Consider the following 20,134-nt stretch of genomic DNA (forward strand, 5'->3'; position numbering starts at 1 on the left):
CAATGTGGATTGTCTATAGTTAGAAATTGTTCAAGTAACACCTACCACCAAAAACTTCAAGATAAGCTGGTTGCGTCCTAATCATAACTTATTTCTTCCTTTTATTTCCCATAGCACAACTAGCCTTTTTTCTCAAAAACAGCAAAAGTCTATGGATCTGCTGAGTTCAAAGTATAAAACAGAATATGTATGGCCAAGATGCCAGTGTTATTTTAAATTCCTATTATATAGCTGTATGCCCCCCTCTTTTGAGAGACAATGATTTTATTACATATTATTTCTACCTATCACAAGAACTTTTTATAAAAAAGTATATATGCTTTAATAGAAAATAGAAAACAATAAAACTTGTCACCTAATGGGAAAGTATAAAGACCTGAAAACAATACCGAAAAACTCAAGTTCCCCTTATCTTAAGATAGAGCCAATCTAATAATTTAGTCCAGAGATAATATTCTTTCTAGGACTTCAAAGGCCATCCACTAGCATCCTGCCCTGAAGATAATGCTCATTCTAAACACCTTTCGTACCGCTCACGAGTTTTCTCGTGTTTCACGCCCATGGAAAAAGGAGCGAATCTAGATACTTATGTAAATTTTGTTTGGTCCCTCTTCATAGAGGAAAATGTTTTACGCAGTACCATACGTTAAAAAAGTACTAGAGGAAAATGTTTTACGCAGTACCATACGTTAAAAAAGTACTAGGAACTTTAATTGTTTAATTGTTTTTGTATATGATGATTTAAATAACGTGCAGTTTGCCCGAAAACGTGCAGTCCCTGGCGTATGTCTTAGAGATTTCTATGCGGTACGAAAGGTGTTAATAGTTAATAGTCATTTTACAGTAAAAAGAGAGGTCTACCTCTCTTTTTGCAGGATATATTTTCTTGTCTACCCTTTTTTCATATGTGTTTGAATATAAAGATACACAGAAAGTATTTCAAAATAGTTTAAGAGATTGCTAGTTATCTTTAGGCTATAGCTGTTTTAAGACCAAAAAGACCTGGCCTAAGAATAAGAGCGAGTTGGAAGAAGGAGCAGTATTAGGAAATCAGAGAAACCTATATTCTAGTCCTGCCACTTTCTAGCTTATACAGTAACCTCTCTGGGCCTCAGTTTCTTAATCTGTCATAAGAAAATCTGACGTCCTTCAAGTTCTGAAATTCCAGGAATTTCACATTCATCTGAAAGTGAGATACAATTCAGTTACAGGGTTCTGAAGGCCCAAACCTATTAGTGACTAGTTCTCTATACTTTATTTTATAACTACCATATCTTAATATATTTGGAAAGAAGGCACATACTAATTAGGATAACCAATTCCAATTTTATGAAAATTTTAAATAATCCAGATATGGATTATCTAGTCCCTGTCCTCCTGCTATTCATATCTTGTTTATGGGGATGAAAGAAGCTAATTTGCTATTCTCTCAATTTCTAACCATCTTTTCAGGAAATATACAGCCCAAATAAGGTTTCTAAAACAGCAAATATTTTTTTGAACTATGAATTTCAGTTCTTAGGCTACCACACAAGTACAGATAAAGACTGACCATAAGTGGAAACACTTATTCATGTTGGTTTCCTAGATTAAAAATATTTATGGTCTGTCTTATTTTCATAATCAGGAGCAAAAGAAAATATTTATGTTCTTTACCTAGCAGATAAAGAGTACTTAACCCTTTGCACTCCGCTGTCCCCTCTCAGGGGACATCGGAATTCTAGCATATCACTCGGATGTCCCCTCTCAGGGGACATTGCAGTTTATTAGTGATTACGGGGAATTGAGTTATTTCAACGCAACTTTTTGAGACATGCATGTTTCCCTGAAGTTTTATCTTGAAATGGCACAAGAAATTAAATCAAAATATCGTAAAATTACTAAGATATATACAAGAAATGTCAGCGGGTTTTGTGTCGGATTAAACAATAAACTACATATTCCCGATGTGGGACAAAGAAAACGGGACTGCATTGTGTGTTCTAACAGGAAAACACCTGGTGGCAGGCGTCAAACCACTTATTACTGTCAAACATGCACTAATCAGCCTGCAATGCATATTGGGGAGTGTTACAAAACTTATCATACTGTACAAAATTATAAACAATAAAATATTGGTTTTTTTTGCAAATATACATTCCTCGATGTCACTCAATTCATATAAGTCCAATATCATTATAATACGTTACTTGGTTCCAAAATTATACTAAATAATACGAGGGTCTGTAAATGCACGTTTCCGCCACAAAGTAGCGTCGAGTAGCTGGTAGCCAATGTCCAGAATGGTTCGGAGTGCAAAGGGTTAATATATTCTTTCCCTTAGTGTTACCCAATCCTTAGCAGTCTTGATATGGTTGCGAGTGCCTTCTGACTACAGTTATCAAATAACTCAAAATACAAAATCTTAATTATTTGGTAGGCCATTATTCATGTTATTCACATTGCAAAATAAAGTATAGTAAATAGTGATTAGTACTAACATTTCTGATAACCTAAACATTCTTACCTTGCTTCTGTAAATTCCAAACAGATTCCATTTCTGCAAAGGAAAAAAAAAATTATTTTATACACTAAGTTTTGCAGAGCACTTTAAAGTTATGCTGAACTCTAAAAACCTACACTGGTGATTGCTGGCTGGAGGTAGGGTTGAAATAGCACAGTTCTATGGAGCTCAGACAAAACAACTCATATTTTTCTATATTCTTAAGAATGTCATTCAGACTGCCTTAAGTATTAATTACAGAAAGTTAATTATCTAAAAATCAAACTGCTAAGAGAACTATTTTGTCTACATAAATAGCAAAGATATGTAGAAGCATGCTTAAAATATTTGTTGTAATAGCTCATTGTTATTGTTTTAAAAAGTTATTTTTTGGCAACCCATCACCCCTCAACAAGGTCCCCAAATCTTCACAATGAAACATTTATTAAAGTGATTAAGCTTGGTGCTTAAAATGCCATATTAAAATTTTACTTAAATTTTGCTATAAGCAAATGGTTCTATTTTTTAAGCCACACCCACTTATTTTAACCCTTATGGCCAAAATGCCTATCCATAGCCATTTATTAATAACACAATCTTTATTTGCTCCAATTCCATTCAAATGTGATTATCTACAATGTGATTACTTTGGTATCTTACAATAAGGGAAATATACACACGACCAAACTTTAGTGACATACAGAAAGAAGGCAAAAGCTCTACCTGGGAGGCATACTAGAAAGCTTCACCAAGGGGATATTTGAAGTATTGATGAATAAGAATAGATGAGCCCTAGCCAGTTTGGCTCGGTGGATAGAGCGTGGGCCTGCTCATGTTATCAAATAACCAAAGGATCCTGGGTATGATTCCAACCAAGGGCATGTACCTTGGTTGTGGGCTCCTCCCAGGCCTGGACCCAGGCCTGGTTGGGGCTTGTGCAAGAGGCAACCAATCGATGTCACGTCATTGTTCCTCTCTGTCTTTCCCTCTCTCTTCCACTCTTTCTAAAAAGATCAATGGGCCCTAACCGGTTTGGCTCAGTGGATAGAGTGTCGGCCTGTGGACTGAAGGGTCACAGGTTCGATTCTGGCCAAGGGCATGTACCTTGGTTGCGGGCACATCCCCAGTGGGAGGTGTACAGGAGGCAGCTGATCGATGTTTCTCTCTCATCGATGTTTCTAACTCTCTATCCCCTCTCCCTTCCTCTCTGTAAAAAACCAATAAAATATATTTTTAAAAAAAAAGATCAATGGGAAAATATCCTTGGGTGAGGATTAACAAAACAAAAAAAAATAAGAGTAGATGACTATTACACAAGAATCAAAAAGAATTGGACCTTGAAAGAAAATACTATACTAGCAGATTAATAGAAACAAAAACTACTTAGAAACAGGAGTGAGCTATAACTAATACTGGGAATAAGTGCTCTTCCTGTGACCATACAACTACCATTTTTAAAAGACAAAAGGTGATTTTAAGCTCTATAACTGAATTCTGTGTAATTGTTTTTTATTTTCATCAGCAACCAATTATAGTAAAGCAAAACAAAACTGGAGCTCACTAAGATAGGATATATCTGGACATGGATTACAGTTACGATACAACATAATCCTTTTCCATGGCTAAAATAGGTGCATAGATTCTAAAAATTATTTTTTGTTTTATGAATATGGATGGTGTTAGGGCATGGGGAGGAGAATCACACTCTCCCTGCCTGACTGCCCACACTACCCCCGTCCCAATCAAACTCACCTCTAAAAAACTGGTACTTTTTGAAAATTTGCCAGAATTGAATATTTGGAACAAATAGGTTAATTATTCCAATGATCAAATTATCCAGATAAAAGCCCATTAAAAGTATTACAACAGCCCTAACTGGTTTGGCTCAGTGGATAGAGCAGTGATGGCAAACCTTTTGAGCTCGGCGTGTCAGCATTTTGAAAAACCCTAACTTAACTCTGGTGCTGTGTCACATATAGAAATTTTTTGATATTTGCAACCATAGTAAAACAAAGACATATTTTTGATATTTATTTTATATATTTAAATGCCATTTAACAAAGAAAAATCAACCAAAAAAATGAGACGCGTGTCATAGGTTCACCATCACTGGGATAGAGTGTTGGCCTGCAGACTGAAGGGTCCCGGGTTCAATTCCGGTCAAGGGCACATGCCCAGGTTTCGGGCTTGATCCCCAGTGGGGACCGTGCAGGAGGCAGCCAATCAATGATTCTCTCTCATCATTGATGTTTCTCTCTCTCTCTCTCCTTCTCCCTTCCTCTCTAAAATCAATAAAAAATATATATTTTTTAAAAGTATTATAACAATTCTCTTATTTAACAAAGAATGGGAAATAATGCACTGATCGTCATTTGGTTCAAGAGCTTAGCTGGATGCTATTGCCTTTAAACTGCTGGGTAGATGCCCATCCTCTCCTACGAGGCCTAAGAAGGGGAGAGAATTGTAACCAATCTAATCTGGAAAAAAAGAAGATACGTCACAAAGGGAATTCTGGTCATGGTGTTCATATTTATGACTCCAAAATAATTTATAATTTATAATTCCATTAGTTTCAGACATTCAGGAATAGCACTGTTATCCTATAAATTTCTGTGTTTCAGAATGGCTTATCTTAAGAAACACCTTTCTTTGGTTGACGTGACTACAAAAAGATTAATCCAATACAACCAACATTTTTTCTTTTAGTGAAAGTACAGAAATCTCACATTTTACAACAAATAAATTCCTGAGTTCTGTATACAGGTTATTTGATGCTCATTATTGTAAGTTTGCTTAATGCAAAGATAAATCTACATTTAGTTACATATTGAGGAAGAAAAGTAACAATCAAACTTTTCATTTTAGCCACCTATGCTATAACAACCTTTTTTGAGGGTTAGGAGCGAAGGTGGACTACACTTGAGTCATAGTAGCAACCATACTACTTTAAAACAAAGCAAACAAATTTTTATTTTTTTGTTGTTTTTTGTTTTGTTTTGTTTTCATGCCCTTGACTGGAATCGAACCTGGAACCCTTCAGTCCACAGGCCAATGCTCTATCCACTGAGCCAAACCAGTCAGGGCAAAGCAAACAAATTTTAGAATGAAAGTAACTACAGTTGACCCTTGGAACAACATGGGGATTAGGGACACCAACTCCCTGTGCAGTCAAAAATCTGAGTATAACGTTTGACTCCCCAAAAACTTAAGTTGTCCCTTGGTTACTTCCCTCAACTTCATAACTTAAGCTTATAAAATCTGAGGGTTAAATTTTAGCTTCTACAAATTCCTTACAAGCTACCTTTCAGACTAATACCAAAGTAAATTCATTACTGCACTCATAAAGCAGACTTAATGAGAAATCAAGTGCCCAGTATGGATGCTAAAATGGCAATTCATTGGGGAAAAAAGGATCTTATGCCATCTTAATTACTTGTTACATACATGCCTATGTCTCTAAGAGAAGAAAAAGACATCCCTCCCCCAAATCTAGGCAATATAACCAGGGCTGAAACCAAAATCAAATCTGCAGGTAATGAGATTAGGGGAAAAGTAAGGTTATTATTAAAATATTAATAATCTCTAATATTAAAGGTATTTTCTAAGATTATTAGCTGTGAAGAAATCATGGAGCAATTGCTATAAAATACAGTAAAGATGAAAATACTTATTAAGTATTGTGCTAAAAGGAGAAAACTTAATATTCAGATAGATCCTTCTGTAAACAAATGTCTCAACTGTATACATAGTCATCCCGTAGATAGTATTAATCCTGCCCTTATCCAACCTAAACACTTTAAAATATTTATTCTAAGATAAATAAAACTGTTATTTTTCTGCCTGGACTATTCCAGGAGTCTAACGGACCTACTTCTAGTCACCAGAAAAAAGGTTTCCAATCTACCCTACAAATTGGTGTCACATTAATCTCTCTGAAAACGGATCTACAAGTCAGTCAACTGCTTAATACCAACTCACTTGAGTATAATGTGTTAGGACCTGTGGACAAAAAGGGGCCACATGCTAACCTGACTAGCTCAGGGAAGGCCTGTATGGTGGCCTTACAAACTCTAGAGACCTAAAGTAACCACAAAGGATGGTCTGAAATTAAAACTTTTTAACTAAAAGCAGTTTATGGCAGGTAGTCATGTCCTAGGCTAGATTCTTCCCTAACAAAAGTCAATCTTTACCTTAACTAAGCCTGTCTGTTGTCTTTTACACCTATGATAACATTATCACTGGAATGTCAGGGTAACTTGTAACTCCCTTTCTCTGGACCCCTCAGGGCAAGAGGGAGACCACAAATTCCGTTATTGTTATCATTTTAATATAGTTGACTATTAACTATCCTGTACCCACCTATGTAAAAGAGGCATGTGTCTTATTTTTCTTTTTATCTAATCCCAGAGGTTTCCCAGCTTTGCTATTCTCCCACCTCCCTAATTTACCACCAATGGATTTCTTGTAACCCACTTATGTCTCCTTTGATTGTAATGCATAAAACAAGGTGAAAAAACCGCCATTCTCGAGGAGCATTATCCCAATTGAGATTCTGCTTCCCGGCAATTGTGGACAGTTTGGCTCAAATAAACTCACAAGAATTCTTTGCAGATTTGAATGTGTTTTTTCCATTAACAGACCAAACAAATAAAAATCAGGAAACCCACGCTTAAAAATGATAAATGATTTGCCCAAGTATCTGTCTTCTGTCATTTAAATTACTTCCATTCCACCAGTCTATCTTCCTGACATTCAAATGAAAACTTACCTTCCTTCTCTTTTAGAGCCACTCAGCACATCCTAACTGGATGGATCCAGTCTAATATTTACATTTACTCATGATTCTCTTCCAACTTTTGTATTCTTTATCTTCCTCTTTTCTGTATTTCCATATCAAAAATGTTACCTATCAAAACCCAGTTTAAAGCCATTGCCTCCATGAAAACATATCATACATTTACTCTTTCTACTTTCACTCCATTAAATTCTCTTCCTCCACTAAAATCTCCTAGCTATTTGTATCCTTCTTATGACATTTAAAATCTTACCATATAAACTTATTGTTTTCTCCTCTACTTGATTAAATTCTTTAAAGGAAAATACCCTGTCAAAGTCTTCCATAACTAAGCAAAGTGCTTTGCCTAGGGTAGGTACATCATAAGGGAAAACACACACACAAATTATTGCACAACTCCTCAGTAGTAGAGAAAACAGTGGCAAAGAGTAGTACAGAAAAGTATGACAGAGGGAAAAAAAAGAAAAACAGCATTTTAAATGCTTGATATCCTTCAGTGCATTCTTAGCCAGGTAAAAGAAATCAATCTGGTTTAAATTAACACTGACCAAACACACATCTCACATCCATCTACCATATTTCAACAGACTTGGCTTCAAATGACTTAGACCATTTCAAAACCAAAGATTTGCGTTAGGCCCGGCCGCAATAGCTCAGTGATTGAGTGTTGACCTATGAACCCTCAGATCTTGGTTCAATTTCCAGTCAGGGCATATTGCCTGGGTTGCAGGCTCAATCCCCTGTGTGGGCGTGTAGGAGGCAGCCAATCAAAGATTCTCTCTCACCCTGGCTGGTTTGGCTCAGTGGATAGAGCATCAGCCCGCGGACTGAAGGGTCCCAGGTTCGATTCCAGCCAAGGGCACATGCCTGGGTTTCGGGCTTTATCCCCAGTGGGGGATATGCAGGAGGCAGCCAATCAATGATTCTTTCTCATTATTGATGTTTCTATCTCTCTTTCCCTCTCCCTTCCTCTCTGAAATCAATAAAGATATATATTTTTTAAAAAAAGATTCTCTCTCATCACTGATGTCTCTCTCCCTCCCTCTCTGAAATAAAAAACATTATATATATATAAAATTCACCTTAGAAAGCTAGGATCTAATGTTATAAGCCATTGGCAACAAATCAAAGAATTCTGCGAAACTAAGAATTCTGAGTAACTACTTTGAAGGAGACAACAGATGTATGTTCATTAAAGGTTGATACTCTAACATACTCAAAGTATTTAATAAAATGTTATACCTGGAATTTGCTTTTAAAAACCCCTATCAAAAAAAGTGTGAAGGTAGATAGTTGAAACAAGAATGACAATGCTTTTTTAAATGTCCAAACTAGATGCTGGGTACACTGGAGTTCATTATATTGACTCCATGTTTGTGTATACTTAAACTTTCATAATTAATTTAAAAAGACATCACTTCAGCCCTAGCTGGTTTGGCTCAGTGGATGGGGCGTCCGCCTGCGGACTGAAGGGTCCCAGGTTTGATTCTGGTCAAGGGCACATGCCTGGGTTGCAGGCTCCATCTCTGGTGGGGGGGCATGCAGAAGGCTCTCTCTCATCATAGATGTTCAACTTTCTCTCTCCCTCTTCCTCTCCCTCTCTTAACTCAATAAAAAGTTTAAAACATTTAAAAAAAGGGATATCACTTCATTAAAATTTTGCCTCGAGTATCACTTTAGATAAAAAGGAAAAGAGGACATACCTCTCACCTTAAATACTGGTACTGCTATGTAATAGTACTATATGCCCCCAGATAATACAAAAATTAGCAGTCTTATTTCTTTTAAAAAGTTAACATATGTAAAAAATTAAAGGAAAAATCCCCCAAACGAGAATTCCCATCAATCCCTTTATGTCTTAATGTATCCTCATATAAATATCCTCATCTGTACTAAGCATTCAGATTTTTAATAATCGGAAGTACTTCTAAGGCTGCAAGTAATAAATCTAAAACATGTATCATTACTACTGAATTGACATAAGGCACCCTCCTACCTACTACTTGCAAATAAAGTTGTTGAAGGGCTTATTTTTAAAGTTAGGAGGTATACACAAAACTTCCAATTCTAAGCCTAACTTCAACTCACTTAGTACTAGACTACTTTTGAGCATTTGAAGACTACATTAAAGGACCAAGAAAATAATACAGATGCTCACCCTGGCCGGTTTTCTCAGTGGTTAGAGGACTGGCCTGCACACCAAAGGGTCTTGGGTTTGATTGCCAGTCAAGGGCACATTCCTCAGTTCCTCAGTTGCAGGCTTGGTCCCTATCTGGTGTGTGTGTGAAGCAACCAATGGAAACATCAATGGTTCTCTCTCTCTTTCTCCCTTCCCCTTTCCCCCCTCACTTCCGCTATCTAAAAGCAATAAAAAAAATATTGGCAGGAATTCAAAGAACCTGCCACTTTGGGATCTAATTGAACAGAATATTGCTTATCATTATAGGGGGGAAAACAGTCTTTACCAATTTAATCTCAATAATGTCCAACTACAAAAATCAAAACTGCCTACTTTACTAAAGCAAATCTTTCAATAACACCAGCTAAACTAAATATAACTGCATCCATATAGGGACATTTAGTTTATCTAAATACCATTAATTTCATATTCAGTTAGCCTATCTATAGGGAAAATACGAATACCTAGAAATAAATAGGAGTTAAAACCCGCATTTTAAAAGGCCTGCAGTTCTCTATAACAAAAATCACACAAACCCACCAACTAAACACCTAATGAAACAACTTATCCCAGAATCTTTTGCAAGTTATGGGAGATAACATAACCAGATATCCTCTCAGCCTCACACAATGACCACCAGTACAAAATACTTAGGTAGATTTTCCCAGTAATGGTCTCTAAAAAGGGCAGATGGCACAGAAAATAACACTAAAAACACATTAACTCCCCTGGCAGAATTTAACTTATAATTAACCACATCTTAAGAAACTGAACATATTTTTTCCCTTGACTTTCCTAAAAACATACAGCTCCTGGTTAACTTATTAAATTGATTTGAGAGAGAGGGAGGAAGGGAAAGAGAAATATCGCTTTGTTGTTCCACTCATCCATGTATTTATTGGTTGCTTCTTCTATGTGCCCTGACCAGGAATACCGCCTTGGTATATCAGGTCAAAACTCTAATCAAATGAGCTACCTAACCAGGGCTAGTTAACTTGTATTTACTTCCAAAGAGCAGTGCTGAAGAAAAGTGAAGAGAGATCATTTTACCTGCCAAGATTTCTACTTCTAAACTCTTATAAGGCAATTCTACTTGCTCCCATTTTTTTAAAGGAAGAAAAACAGAAAAAGGACATGTGTTTATGTCATTAAATGTCTTCCATTTGCAGATAAGGAAAGATATGCAGACTGAATAACTTGCTTAAGTCATATAAATAGCTTTGTTATTCATCTCTGAGCCAGTGATTCTTCCAGGGAGAACATGCTAATTACCACATCCCCCTGTATATGCTGCTCTGACCCGGCAGTTGGTACATGGCTGCCTAAATGAGTCAGTAAAAATGGAAATGTGCCCTGGCCACTGTGGCTCAGTGGTTGAGCATATTACCTAATAATAGACAAACATGTAAATTGACCGTTCCTCTGCTGCACTCACCAGCCAATCAGGAGAGTATGCAAATTAACCCAACAGAAATGGCGGTTAATTTGCATACGTAGGCGAGAAGCGGCGGAGCGAAGTCTGAAGGCTCCAGCCAGAGGAGCAAAGGCCTGGGTCCTGGGTGCCGGAGGAAAACCGGTGCTGGCAGCCAGGGGAAGAGAAGACCTATTGCACAAATCTCTTTGTGCAACGGGCCTCTAGTCAGTCGATAAACCAAGAGTTCGATTCCAGGTCAGGGCATGTGTCTGGATTGCTGGCTCAATCCCCAATGAGGGGCATGCAGGAGGCAGCCTACCAATCTCTCTCTCCCTTCCTCTCTAAAATCAATAAAAACATTTTTTAAAAAAGGAAATGTAGCTCTTCCCACCCACCCATGCACCCCCACCTTCCCTCTGAGATTCGACAGTCTGCTCCATGCTTCTATGTTTCTGGATGTATTTTGTTCAACAGTTTATTTTGTTACTTAGATTCCACACATGAGTGAAATTATGTGATACTTGTCTTTCTCTGACTGGTTTATTTTGCTTAGCGTAATACTCTCCAAGTCCCTCCATCCCATCTCAAAGGGTAAGAGATTCTTCTTTGTTACTGCTGCATAGTATTCCATGGTGTAAATGTACCACAGCTTTTTTATCCACTCATCTATTGATGGGCACTTGGGCTGTTTCCAGACCTTTGCTATTGTAAATCATGCTGCTATGAACATAAGAGGTGCATAAAACAACAATGAGTTATCAACTCACAGTTGTCAGAATAGCTACCATCAACAAATCAACAAATGACAATGCTGGCAAGGATGCAGAGAAAAGGGAAGGTGGGAATGCAGATTGGAGCAGCCATTATGGAGTTTCTTCTAAAAATTTAAATATGGAATTGCCATTTGACCCAGTAACCCCACTTCTGATTTACATTTTAAATAAACCTTGGTGGCTGTGTGGGGATTGAATTGCAGAGCAGCAAGAAAGCAAGCCTAGTGATCCTGTTGGCTGCCCCAACAAGAGTTCGTGTGGGAGATGAGGGGTTCAGTGTGATGGAGTTGGTACAGGATGATGGAGGAAAGTCTATAGTTTGGGAATTCGTTTTGAAGATGAGGGAAAGGCAGAAATGAAGAATGGCACCTATAATTTGGGTGCCATGCTGAGATAGAGAATGTGAAGAAAGACCAGATTGGGGGTGGAGGGACAGATTAAGAGCTCTGCTTTGAACATGTTAAATTTAAGTCACTTAGTCAATATCTTGGCAGTAGAGAGTTGAATACATGCATTTGGAGCATGGAGGTTCAAAGTTAGGGCCCTCAATATAAGTCTGAAAGTCAATATATGGAAGACATTTCCAACCAAGAGACTGGATGAGCACACATAGAGTGAGGGTGCAGTAGAGAAAAGAAAATGTTGAAACTAGAACTTTCCATTCCATGAATGTCTGTGTCACTCAACAATGAGAACAGAGAGCACAGTTAATGCAGTAAGAGCAGCTGCAGTTTCTAGAAGGCAGGAGCAACTGCACTGTGTGCTGCGGAAATTTGGGGTATGATTGGATTTTCAAAATACTTCTTTTAAAAAATATATGTATTTTTTATTGATTTCAGAGAGGAAGAGAGAGGAAGGGAGGGAGGGAGGGAGGGAGAGGGAGAGGGAGAGAGAGAGAAAGAGAGAGAGAGAGAGAGAGAGAGAGAGAGAGAGAGAAACATCAATGAGTGTGACACATTGATCGGCTGCCTCCTGCACACCCCTTACTGTAGATTGAGCCCACAACCCAGGCATGTGCCCTGACCGGGAATTGAACCAGGGACCTCTTGGTCCATGAGATGACACCCAACCACTGGGTCACACCAGCCAAGTTCAAAATACTTCCTTTAAGTAAAATGTTAAAGTACCTCAAAATGATGGTTAGCTACGTTCAGTAAATGTTTGTTGATTGAATGGATGAATAGAAGAATGTATAGATGAATACAGAAAAGGCAAAAATTATGGGTCCAACTCTTGGTTCTGTCAGTGACTAACTGCTTAGACTTGGGTTCACTTAAGATGTGAACTCTTGCCCTAACCGGTTTGGCTCAGTGGATAGAGCGTCAGCCTGCGGACTGAAGGGTCCCAGGTTCGATTCCGGTCAGGGGCATGTGCCTTGGTTGCGGGCACCTACCCAGTGGGGAGTGTGCAAGGAGGCAGCTGAATCAATGTTTCTAACTCTCTATCCCTCTCCCTTCCTCTCTGTAAAAAAATCAATAAAATATATTTTTTTAAAAAAGGAAATGTAGCCCTAGCTGGTTTGGCTCAGAGGATAGAGCATCAGCCTGCGGACTGAAAGGTCCTGGGTTCAATTCCAGACAAGGGCATACGCCCTGTGTGGGCTCGATCCCCAGTAGGGGGTGTGCAGGAGGCATCGTTGATATTTCTATCTTCCCCTCTCCCTTCCTCTCTGAAATCAATAAAAAAAATTTTTTTAAAGCAGATGTACATGAAACTAACATTATATGTCAACAAAGATTGGAAAATAAATCAACTAAAAAAATTTTTTTAATGGGAACGAGCAGTATATATTAGGTGTGTGCATGCATGCATGCATGGGTATGCATTTTCTTGGGGGTGGGATGAGGGATGAAGGGTGGAAGACTGAAACCTACTGTTCTTAAAAGTACTGAGGTTGTAAACTTCATTAAACCTCAGTTGCTTTGTGGATTTAAATAAATCTATGCCATAAATCAAATTTTTAAGACACAAGCCATATCCTAAGAAAATTAGCATGATACTTGAAAGATATCTGGTTCCTTTTTAACATGGGCTACGAAAAGTACAGCCTCTGAGGAGCCTGGTCCCTACAATGCTAACTGTGCTTACCATTGTAATTTGTCTAAATTATTTTCTAGTTACCATTCAGCACCCATTATTCATACTAATTTTAAGCAAACTACAACTATCAAATAAGCTCACTAATAAAGAAGTATATGATGTAAAAAGCAAAGGAGCGGGAACATCTGTTCAAAAAAATTATTTAAAGAACTTAAGTTGGAAAAGTGAACATTTCTTCTAAACTTGAACTGTACTATTTCCAAACACCCTGAATTAGTTTTTCAGCTGTTTATCCACATTACAATCACCTAAGTTCTAAAATTCTTAAAGACTCTCATAGCAACTTATAAAATTCACCCTTCATACAACAGCTAATAAATATATATTACATTGACCAATAAGAATCTTTGTATAGGAAACAAATGAGTTACCTTTAGTGTGATATACAATAGCAGCCCTCAGGTCAAAAGAACCCCAGCTATCATTCCTTTCTAGGCCTCTCTGGTATCTCTGTTCTTTGGCGGAGCCTAACAAAGTGTTCGTAGGAGACGCCAGAGGATTTTGATTTTCTACCTCGTAGTCCTTTGAGAGAAACACTAAAGCACCTTGACTACTGGTGTCTGCTTTTTGCAGGTCACCTATATGACTGGGCTCCAAGGATAAGGCTCCACTCTCATTAGTAGTCCCAGATTTTAGAATGCTGCCCAGAACTTGAGGACTAGTCCGTTTTTCCAGCTCATAAGCCTTGGGAAACACAGGATGCTCAGTTCCTGAGGGGATTATTTCAGCACCCTGTGAAACCAAAGTGGCAGGATATTCCCCTTGAAATGTCACCTCCATCACTTTATGATCTGATGACTTCCCAGTAACAGTCTCAGGGCCAGCACTGGGCTCATTTATAAATGATAAACCCCACTGATTCTGGAAGATATCCCCCAGGTTTTGCTGATCAGTCTGAGAGGGTAGATCCACTTGAGCTGTGCTCACCAGCACAGTTTGCATATTTGAAGGGTAGATAAAAAGGCTAGTTGTAATTTGTTCAACAGCTGCTGAAGTCAGACTCTTGTCCTGGAGAACTGGATCAATCGCAGCAGAGATGAGTGTCATACTATTAGCAGCAGTAGTTAGCAGTGGCTGACCCCCTGGAGAATACACACTTGCATCAGTTCCTGCTAAAACAGGCCCATTAGAAAAGTTGGCAGAAGTAACAGATTTCAGCGCTGACATAGGAACCTGGGATAACCGACTTGAAGATTGGGTCTGATTTTCCCCAGCAGATGATGAAGAGGATGAAGATGAAGATGGTGACACAGAAGAGTTCTGTACAGTTTTGTTGAGGTTTTCCTTAACTTTACTTGCATAACTTATTTTAGGAACTATTTTAGCACTGCTATTGTCCACTGGAAAAACTGGGGGTGGTTTAAATAGGGTCCACGAGTCCTCTTTGGAGGCAACAGCAGAAGCATGCTTTCCTTTAGGCCGATCATCAAACTTTTTGCTGCTCACACCAGGTTTAATATCAGAACTTTTCCGCAGCATATCACCCACAGCAGGTTTTCCTCGACTCATTCCTCCAGGCCCAGTTTCATACTTCCAAATGGGCTTAGAACCATCTACTCGATTTCCCTTTTGTTCACTGTAGTCAGGCTTGAAAGTTTCAAGTCCCTGTTTTAAAGTTGGGACACTAGTCTCTTGTTGCATTATTTTGTCCTGCACTAAATTAAGGTTTTCACAACCCTTGGCACTGTTGCGCCTAGCTTTCCTTTTTTTAGGAGTGGTATATCCGCTCTCAGATCCACTACCATCGTTATCTGCTCCTTTGCCCATATAACCATTAGTAATATAGCCAGAATTATTTGTTACAACACCATTTGGAATTGTTATAGTATCACTCTTATCTACAGACTGGTTCTCTCCAGATTTACTTTCATATGACTTGCCATTCTTTTTGTCCATACTGTTTTTCTGAATGAAATTCCTAGTTTTAATTCCTGCTTTCCCAAAGGTGCTGGACTTTATAGTCGGCTTCAGGTTAGTGTCTACAATTTGTTGGTTGCCATTGAGGACCCTGGAAATAGGGTTGGTAGCTTCATCAGAACCCAGGTTCTTTAAAGGTATTTCTCTTTCTCCAGCATTACCATTTAGTTCACCATATCCTAGGGAGGGGGAAAAAAAGGTTTTTAAAAATTATAATATACAAATTACAGTAGTACTTAACATTTAAGGAATATTTATTTACTGTATGCTAGACACTATGTTGTGAGCTTTAGTTTTATATGTTATTTCACAGGTCTCTGAAAAGACACTTGTCAACCCCATTTTACAGATTAGGAAGTCAACTAAGAGATAGGACTAAGCAGGAATTCAAACCAAAGTCCGAGTTCAGAAAGAACATGACTTCAGCAGTTTTCTACTAATACTTCTCACCTAACATACTCAACCTCCCCATCATTCTCACAAAACTGTTATAAAATTTCCTTTATAATTAAGAGCAGAGCTACCCTTTGGGCAAAATCATTATACTGATACAGCAATTTTAAATATTATAGGGACATTGAAGGCTCTATTTCTATGAAACTATAATTGATTGGTGGTGACCATAAACAGTTTCTATTGCATTCTGTCAAACAAAAATCTAACACCTGTGAACTTTTTTCAAAGTAGTTAAATTCATCTTTACATTCCCCAGATATTAAATCATACTTTTAGTATAAAACCAAAACACTTATATATTTTCTTCATTTTTACATTTGGGTAAACAGTCTCAGATAAATTAAGTAACTTGCCCAAGTCACAAAGTGGAAGAACTGGAAAACTGAATGAACTCCAGTCTATATGGAACATTTCTATCACTATGTCATACTGCCCTACACAAATGAAGCAATAAGAAAATACAATCAAAACTACAATGAAAGATAACTAGTTTTTAAAAGAATGGTATTTGAGTTTAAGACCTCCAACTGCCATAAGCAATTTATTACTATAGGTGATTCAACTGAGTCCAACTTTTCCCATTTCCTTACTAGCAAAATAGTGATATTAGTTGTCTACCTTTCTAAAAAATGTTTCCAAAACATCTTGAGGTCAAGTCATTAGAAACGGATACATAATAGGATACATATATACACATTTAAAGCAACTTTACAGGGGGCAAAGGGTGGGCCTCCAACAGGAATACCAAATAATTTGCCTTTGTCACTTTCATTCATTCTTTTGGGCCTTTAGTCTTTGAAGGCACATGAGCTTTTATATTCCTTAGGTTTTGAAATTTTAATTTCTAATATAATATCAACAGATACAGCCCACATTAAAAGCTCTTTGCATATTTTAAGAGTACAGCCCAGCCAGTGTTGCTCAGTGGATTGAGCATCTTCTCATGCACCAAGAGTTCACAGTTGAATTCGTGGTCAAGGCACATGCCTGGGTTGTAGGCTCCATCCCAAATAGGGAGTGCGTGCGTGCGGGAGGCAGCAGATCAATGTTTCTCATTGATGTTTCTCTCTCCCCCTCTACCCTCCTCTCTCTTAAAAAAAAAAAAAAAAGTAGTGGAACCTCATTTCTTGAATTTAATTCATTCGGAAGGCTGTTCGAGAAGCGATTTGTTTGAAAACCAAATCATTTTTTCCCATTAGAAATAATGTAAATTGAATTAATCTGTTCCAGACCCCCAAATGATTCCATTATTAACCTTTCTTATATACAGTACATGTTTAATGTACTGTTTAATCTATAAACGCTCCTTAAATTTACTGAACCATCCCCTAACTAGCCTTATAAAATGCCATCACCAGTTTATCCAATCAACAAGTTTTTCTACCTACTCAATTGCCTGTAATTGTTTTGTGAGCACTTTCACATCCTTAGCAACATTAGCAGTCTTGATGGCCTTTGTTTTAAAATTGTGCTAATCTGTAGATTCCACCAGCAACAAAAGCATTCTCTCCTTTGTTTGTTGCCTGAGAGACGCTTTTTGTCATGCTGAGGTATCAGCAAGAAAGGGTTGTCCGATAGAAAACTGAAGTTTTGTCCACAACAGGGACATTTTTTTGTGTGACCATTGGTTGAGAACCAAATTGTTCAAGATGGTAGACTTTCAAGAACCACAGTTGGACTATATAAGGAATACTAAGATTAAAAAAAAAATTGGGGAACCATTGTTTTAAAAGAACTTGATTTTTTAATAGGACAGTCTTGGAAGATTCCCAACAGGGCTTACTTTTACATGTTCTACATCAGAGAAAAGGGTGGGAATACTAAAATGAGCACATAAAGGCATTTTCTTCCAAGAAAACATACTTAAGACATAATCATTTCCTAAGAGTGGCACAAAACTTGTACAATGATAATATATTCTATAGAAGTTCTTAACTTCTGGAGTTATATTTTATTTCTTGGCTGCTGAAAAAGCTGTATTATCCAATCAAGTCAAACTTAGTGTAAAAAGTCTAACTATAAAACAGTAAAGAAGAGATCACTACTTAGAATGTTTTTTAAATGTTTTTTTTTGTTTTGTGTTTTAGGAAAGTAGAGTCTCAATATTTTTAACAGATGTAAGTTTAGCTGTCCACAACTCTAGACCAAAGGAGAATTACACATAGCATTTAATATTCTAATAGGCTAACAAAGACTTCTACCCTTGCCCTAACTGTTTGGCTCAGTGGATACAGTGTAGGCCTGTGGACTGAAAGGTCCCAGGTTTGATTCCGGTCAAGGGCATGTACCTTGGTTGCGGGCACATCCCCAGTGGGGGGTGCGCAGGAGGCAGCTGATCGATGTTTCTAACTCTCTATCCCTCTCCTCTCCCTTCCTCTCTGTAAAAAAAAATCAATAAAATATATATATTTTTAAAAGAGTTCTACCCTTGGGCCCATTAATTATAACTTGCTAGATCTCAAAGGTAAGCAGTCTTAAACATCAAAAAAATCCAATGTCCAAACCAAGTTGGACCAAATCCAAGACTTTTAAGCGAACTAGATTACTAATATTTAGTGCCTCTGATATCAGAAATCACCAGTTAAAAGAAGTTACTATGCTTCCACCTCCAAGTTTTAATGACAGAAAATTTTTTTCTCATTTAACTATTTAAAAAATTTCCCGTGTTAACCTTGTTGGTATGCAAAAAGTTTGCCAGAGAGAATTTTTTTTTTTTAATTTAGGTATTTAAAAAAATGTAAACACTAAAATTATTGAGGAAAAACCCCTCTCCTTCTAGTGCTTTTATTATTCAGGGTTGCCATGCTAAAGCATCTAACTCTACTTCAGAGGGACTCAGCAAAACTTGAGTCCTGATAAATCCAGCTTTGGATTGGAAACTGAAATTAGTGGGCACATTTGGCCCTCTTTTGCGCCCTCTTCTGGATAAAGAAAAACCATTCCTCTTTATAGGTCTGTGAGTCATAAAAGCCCATCTCTACACATTGCAGATACAGTTCAAAAATCATAACTTTTCTTATTAGATCAGCATTATGCATGCTGAAGCAACAGTATACTGTGACCAGGCCGTGCATGAAAAACTGCTCCTCCCAAATTGTTCATGTTTAGCTCAGCCTCGTTTCCCCTCCGTATGCCTCCCTGGAAGAAGACACACTAATTTGAAGGGTGCCCGTTTGAATGGTGCAGGGCCTGCTTCTATGGGGAGAGTCCTGCAGGGGTCTATATCTGGCTGACAAAATACTCTTCATAATTCTACCTTCTCTTCCAAGCAACTACAAAAAGGCAAGATTTTATCACCTTTAAGTTGACTGTAACGTTAAAAAAAAAACCTTAGTGTTGTACAGTTTCTTAGTTTCTAAACTGTTTCAAATCCTTAAGATGAAACACATTTTTATGTTCATTTCCACTGCACACCGTCAGTCCCTACCACCCCCCAAAATGGAAAATGACGTCTCCATGTCAGTAAGGGCATGTATCACATTTGACATGCTGGGTTTAACGTTCATTCTCTTTCCGTTCCCTTCATTTCAATGTACAAAGAACCCTTATTTTTAAAAATCTGCGTGGCCATAAACTTTTAAACTTCATCCCTTCTCCAATATTTTCTACAATAACTACTTTTACCCTCAATTTAACGTCTGCTAAAAACGAAGAGTTTGGGGGTCAATATCGGTTTGAACGTAGGAAAACACCTCTCCTTTCGCTGTGGAAAAAAACCTCGTCCGAGGCAATATGGTAGCGAACCCACCTCACGGACGAAAGAAACTTGCCCTCTCCCCCCCCCCCCCCTTACAATCAAACGTTTTCCATTCTCTCTTCAAAAATGCTACCCAAGCCCAAGAGAGAAACGTGGGGAGGAAGACTGATCAAGCAACTTTTATTGTAAAAAAACAAGCTGCGAGAAGGAAAGGTCCCAAGCCGAAGACCTGCCGAAGCCGGAATCCGGAGCGAACCTGGCAGGAGACGAGAATCCAGGGGTAAAGAAACTCGTGAACCAAGGAGCGGGGTCCCCGTGGGG

At 38.0% G+C, this 20,134-nt stretch overlaps 1 protein-coding gene across 1 annotated transcript in view; it reads right to left on the minus strand.

Moving 5' to 3' along the window:
- NUFIP2 (NUFIP2, FMR1 interacting protein 2) overlaps positions 1-20,134 on the minus strand; it is a 30,591-nt gene that overhangs the window by 8,924 nt on the left and 1,533 nt on the right. The window contains exons 2-3 of the mRNA XM_006095544.3: positions 14,115-15,839; positions 2,507-2,539 (exon numbers count right to left, since the gene is read on the minus strand). Coding sequence (XP_006095606.1) covers positions 2,507-2,539; positions 14,115-15,839 — 1,758 coding nt within the window. The remainder of the gene's footprint in view (positions 1-2,506; positions 2,540-14,114; positions 15,840-20,134) is intronic.

The sequence above is a fragment of the Myotis lucifugus genome, unplaced genomic scaffold (genome assembly GCF_000147115.1).
Source record: "Myotis lucifugus unplaced genomic scaffold, Myoluc2.0 scaffold_157, whole genome shotgun sequence".
NCBI lineage: Eukaryota > Metazoa > Chordata > Mammalia > Chiroptera > Vespertilionidae > Myotis > Myotis lucifugus.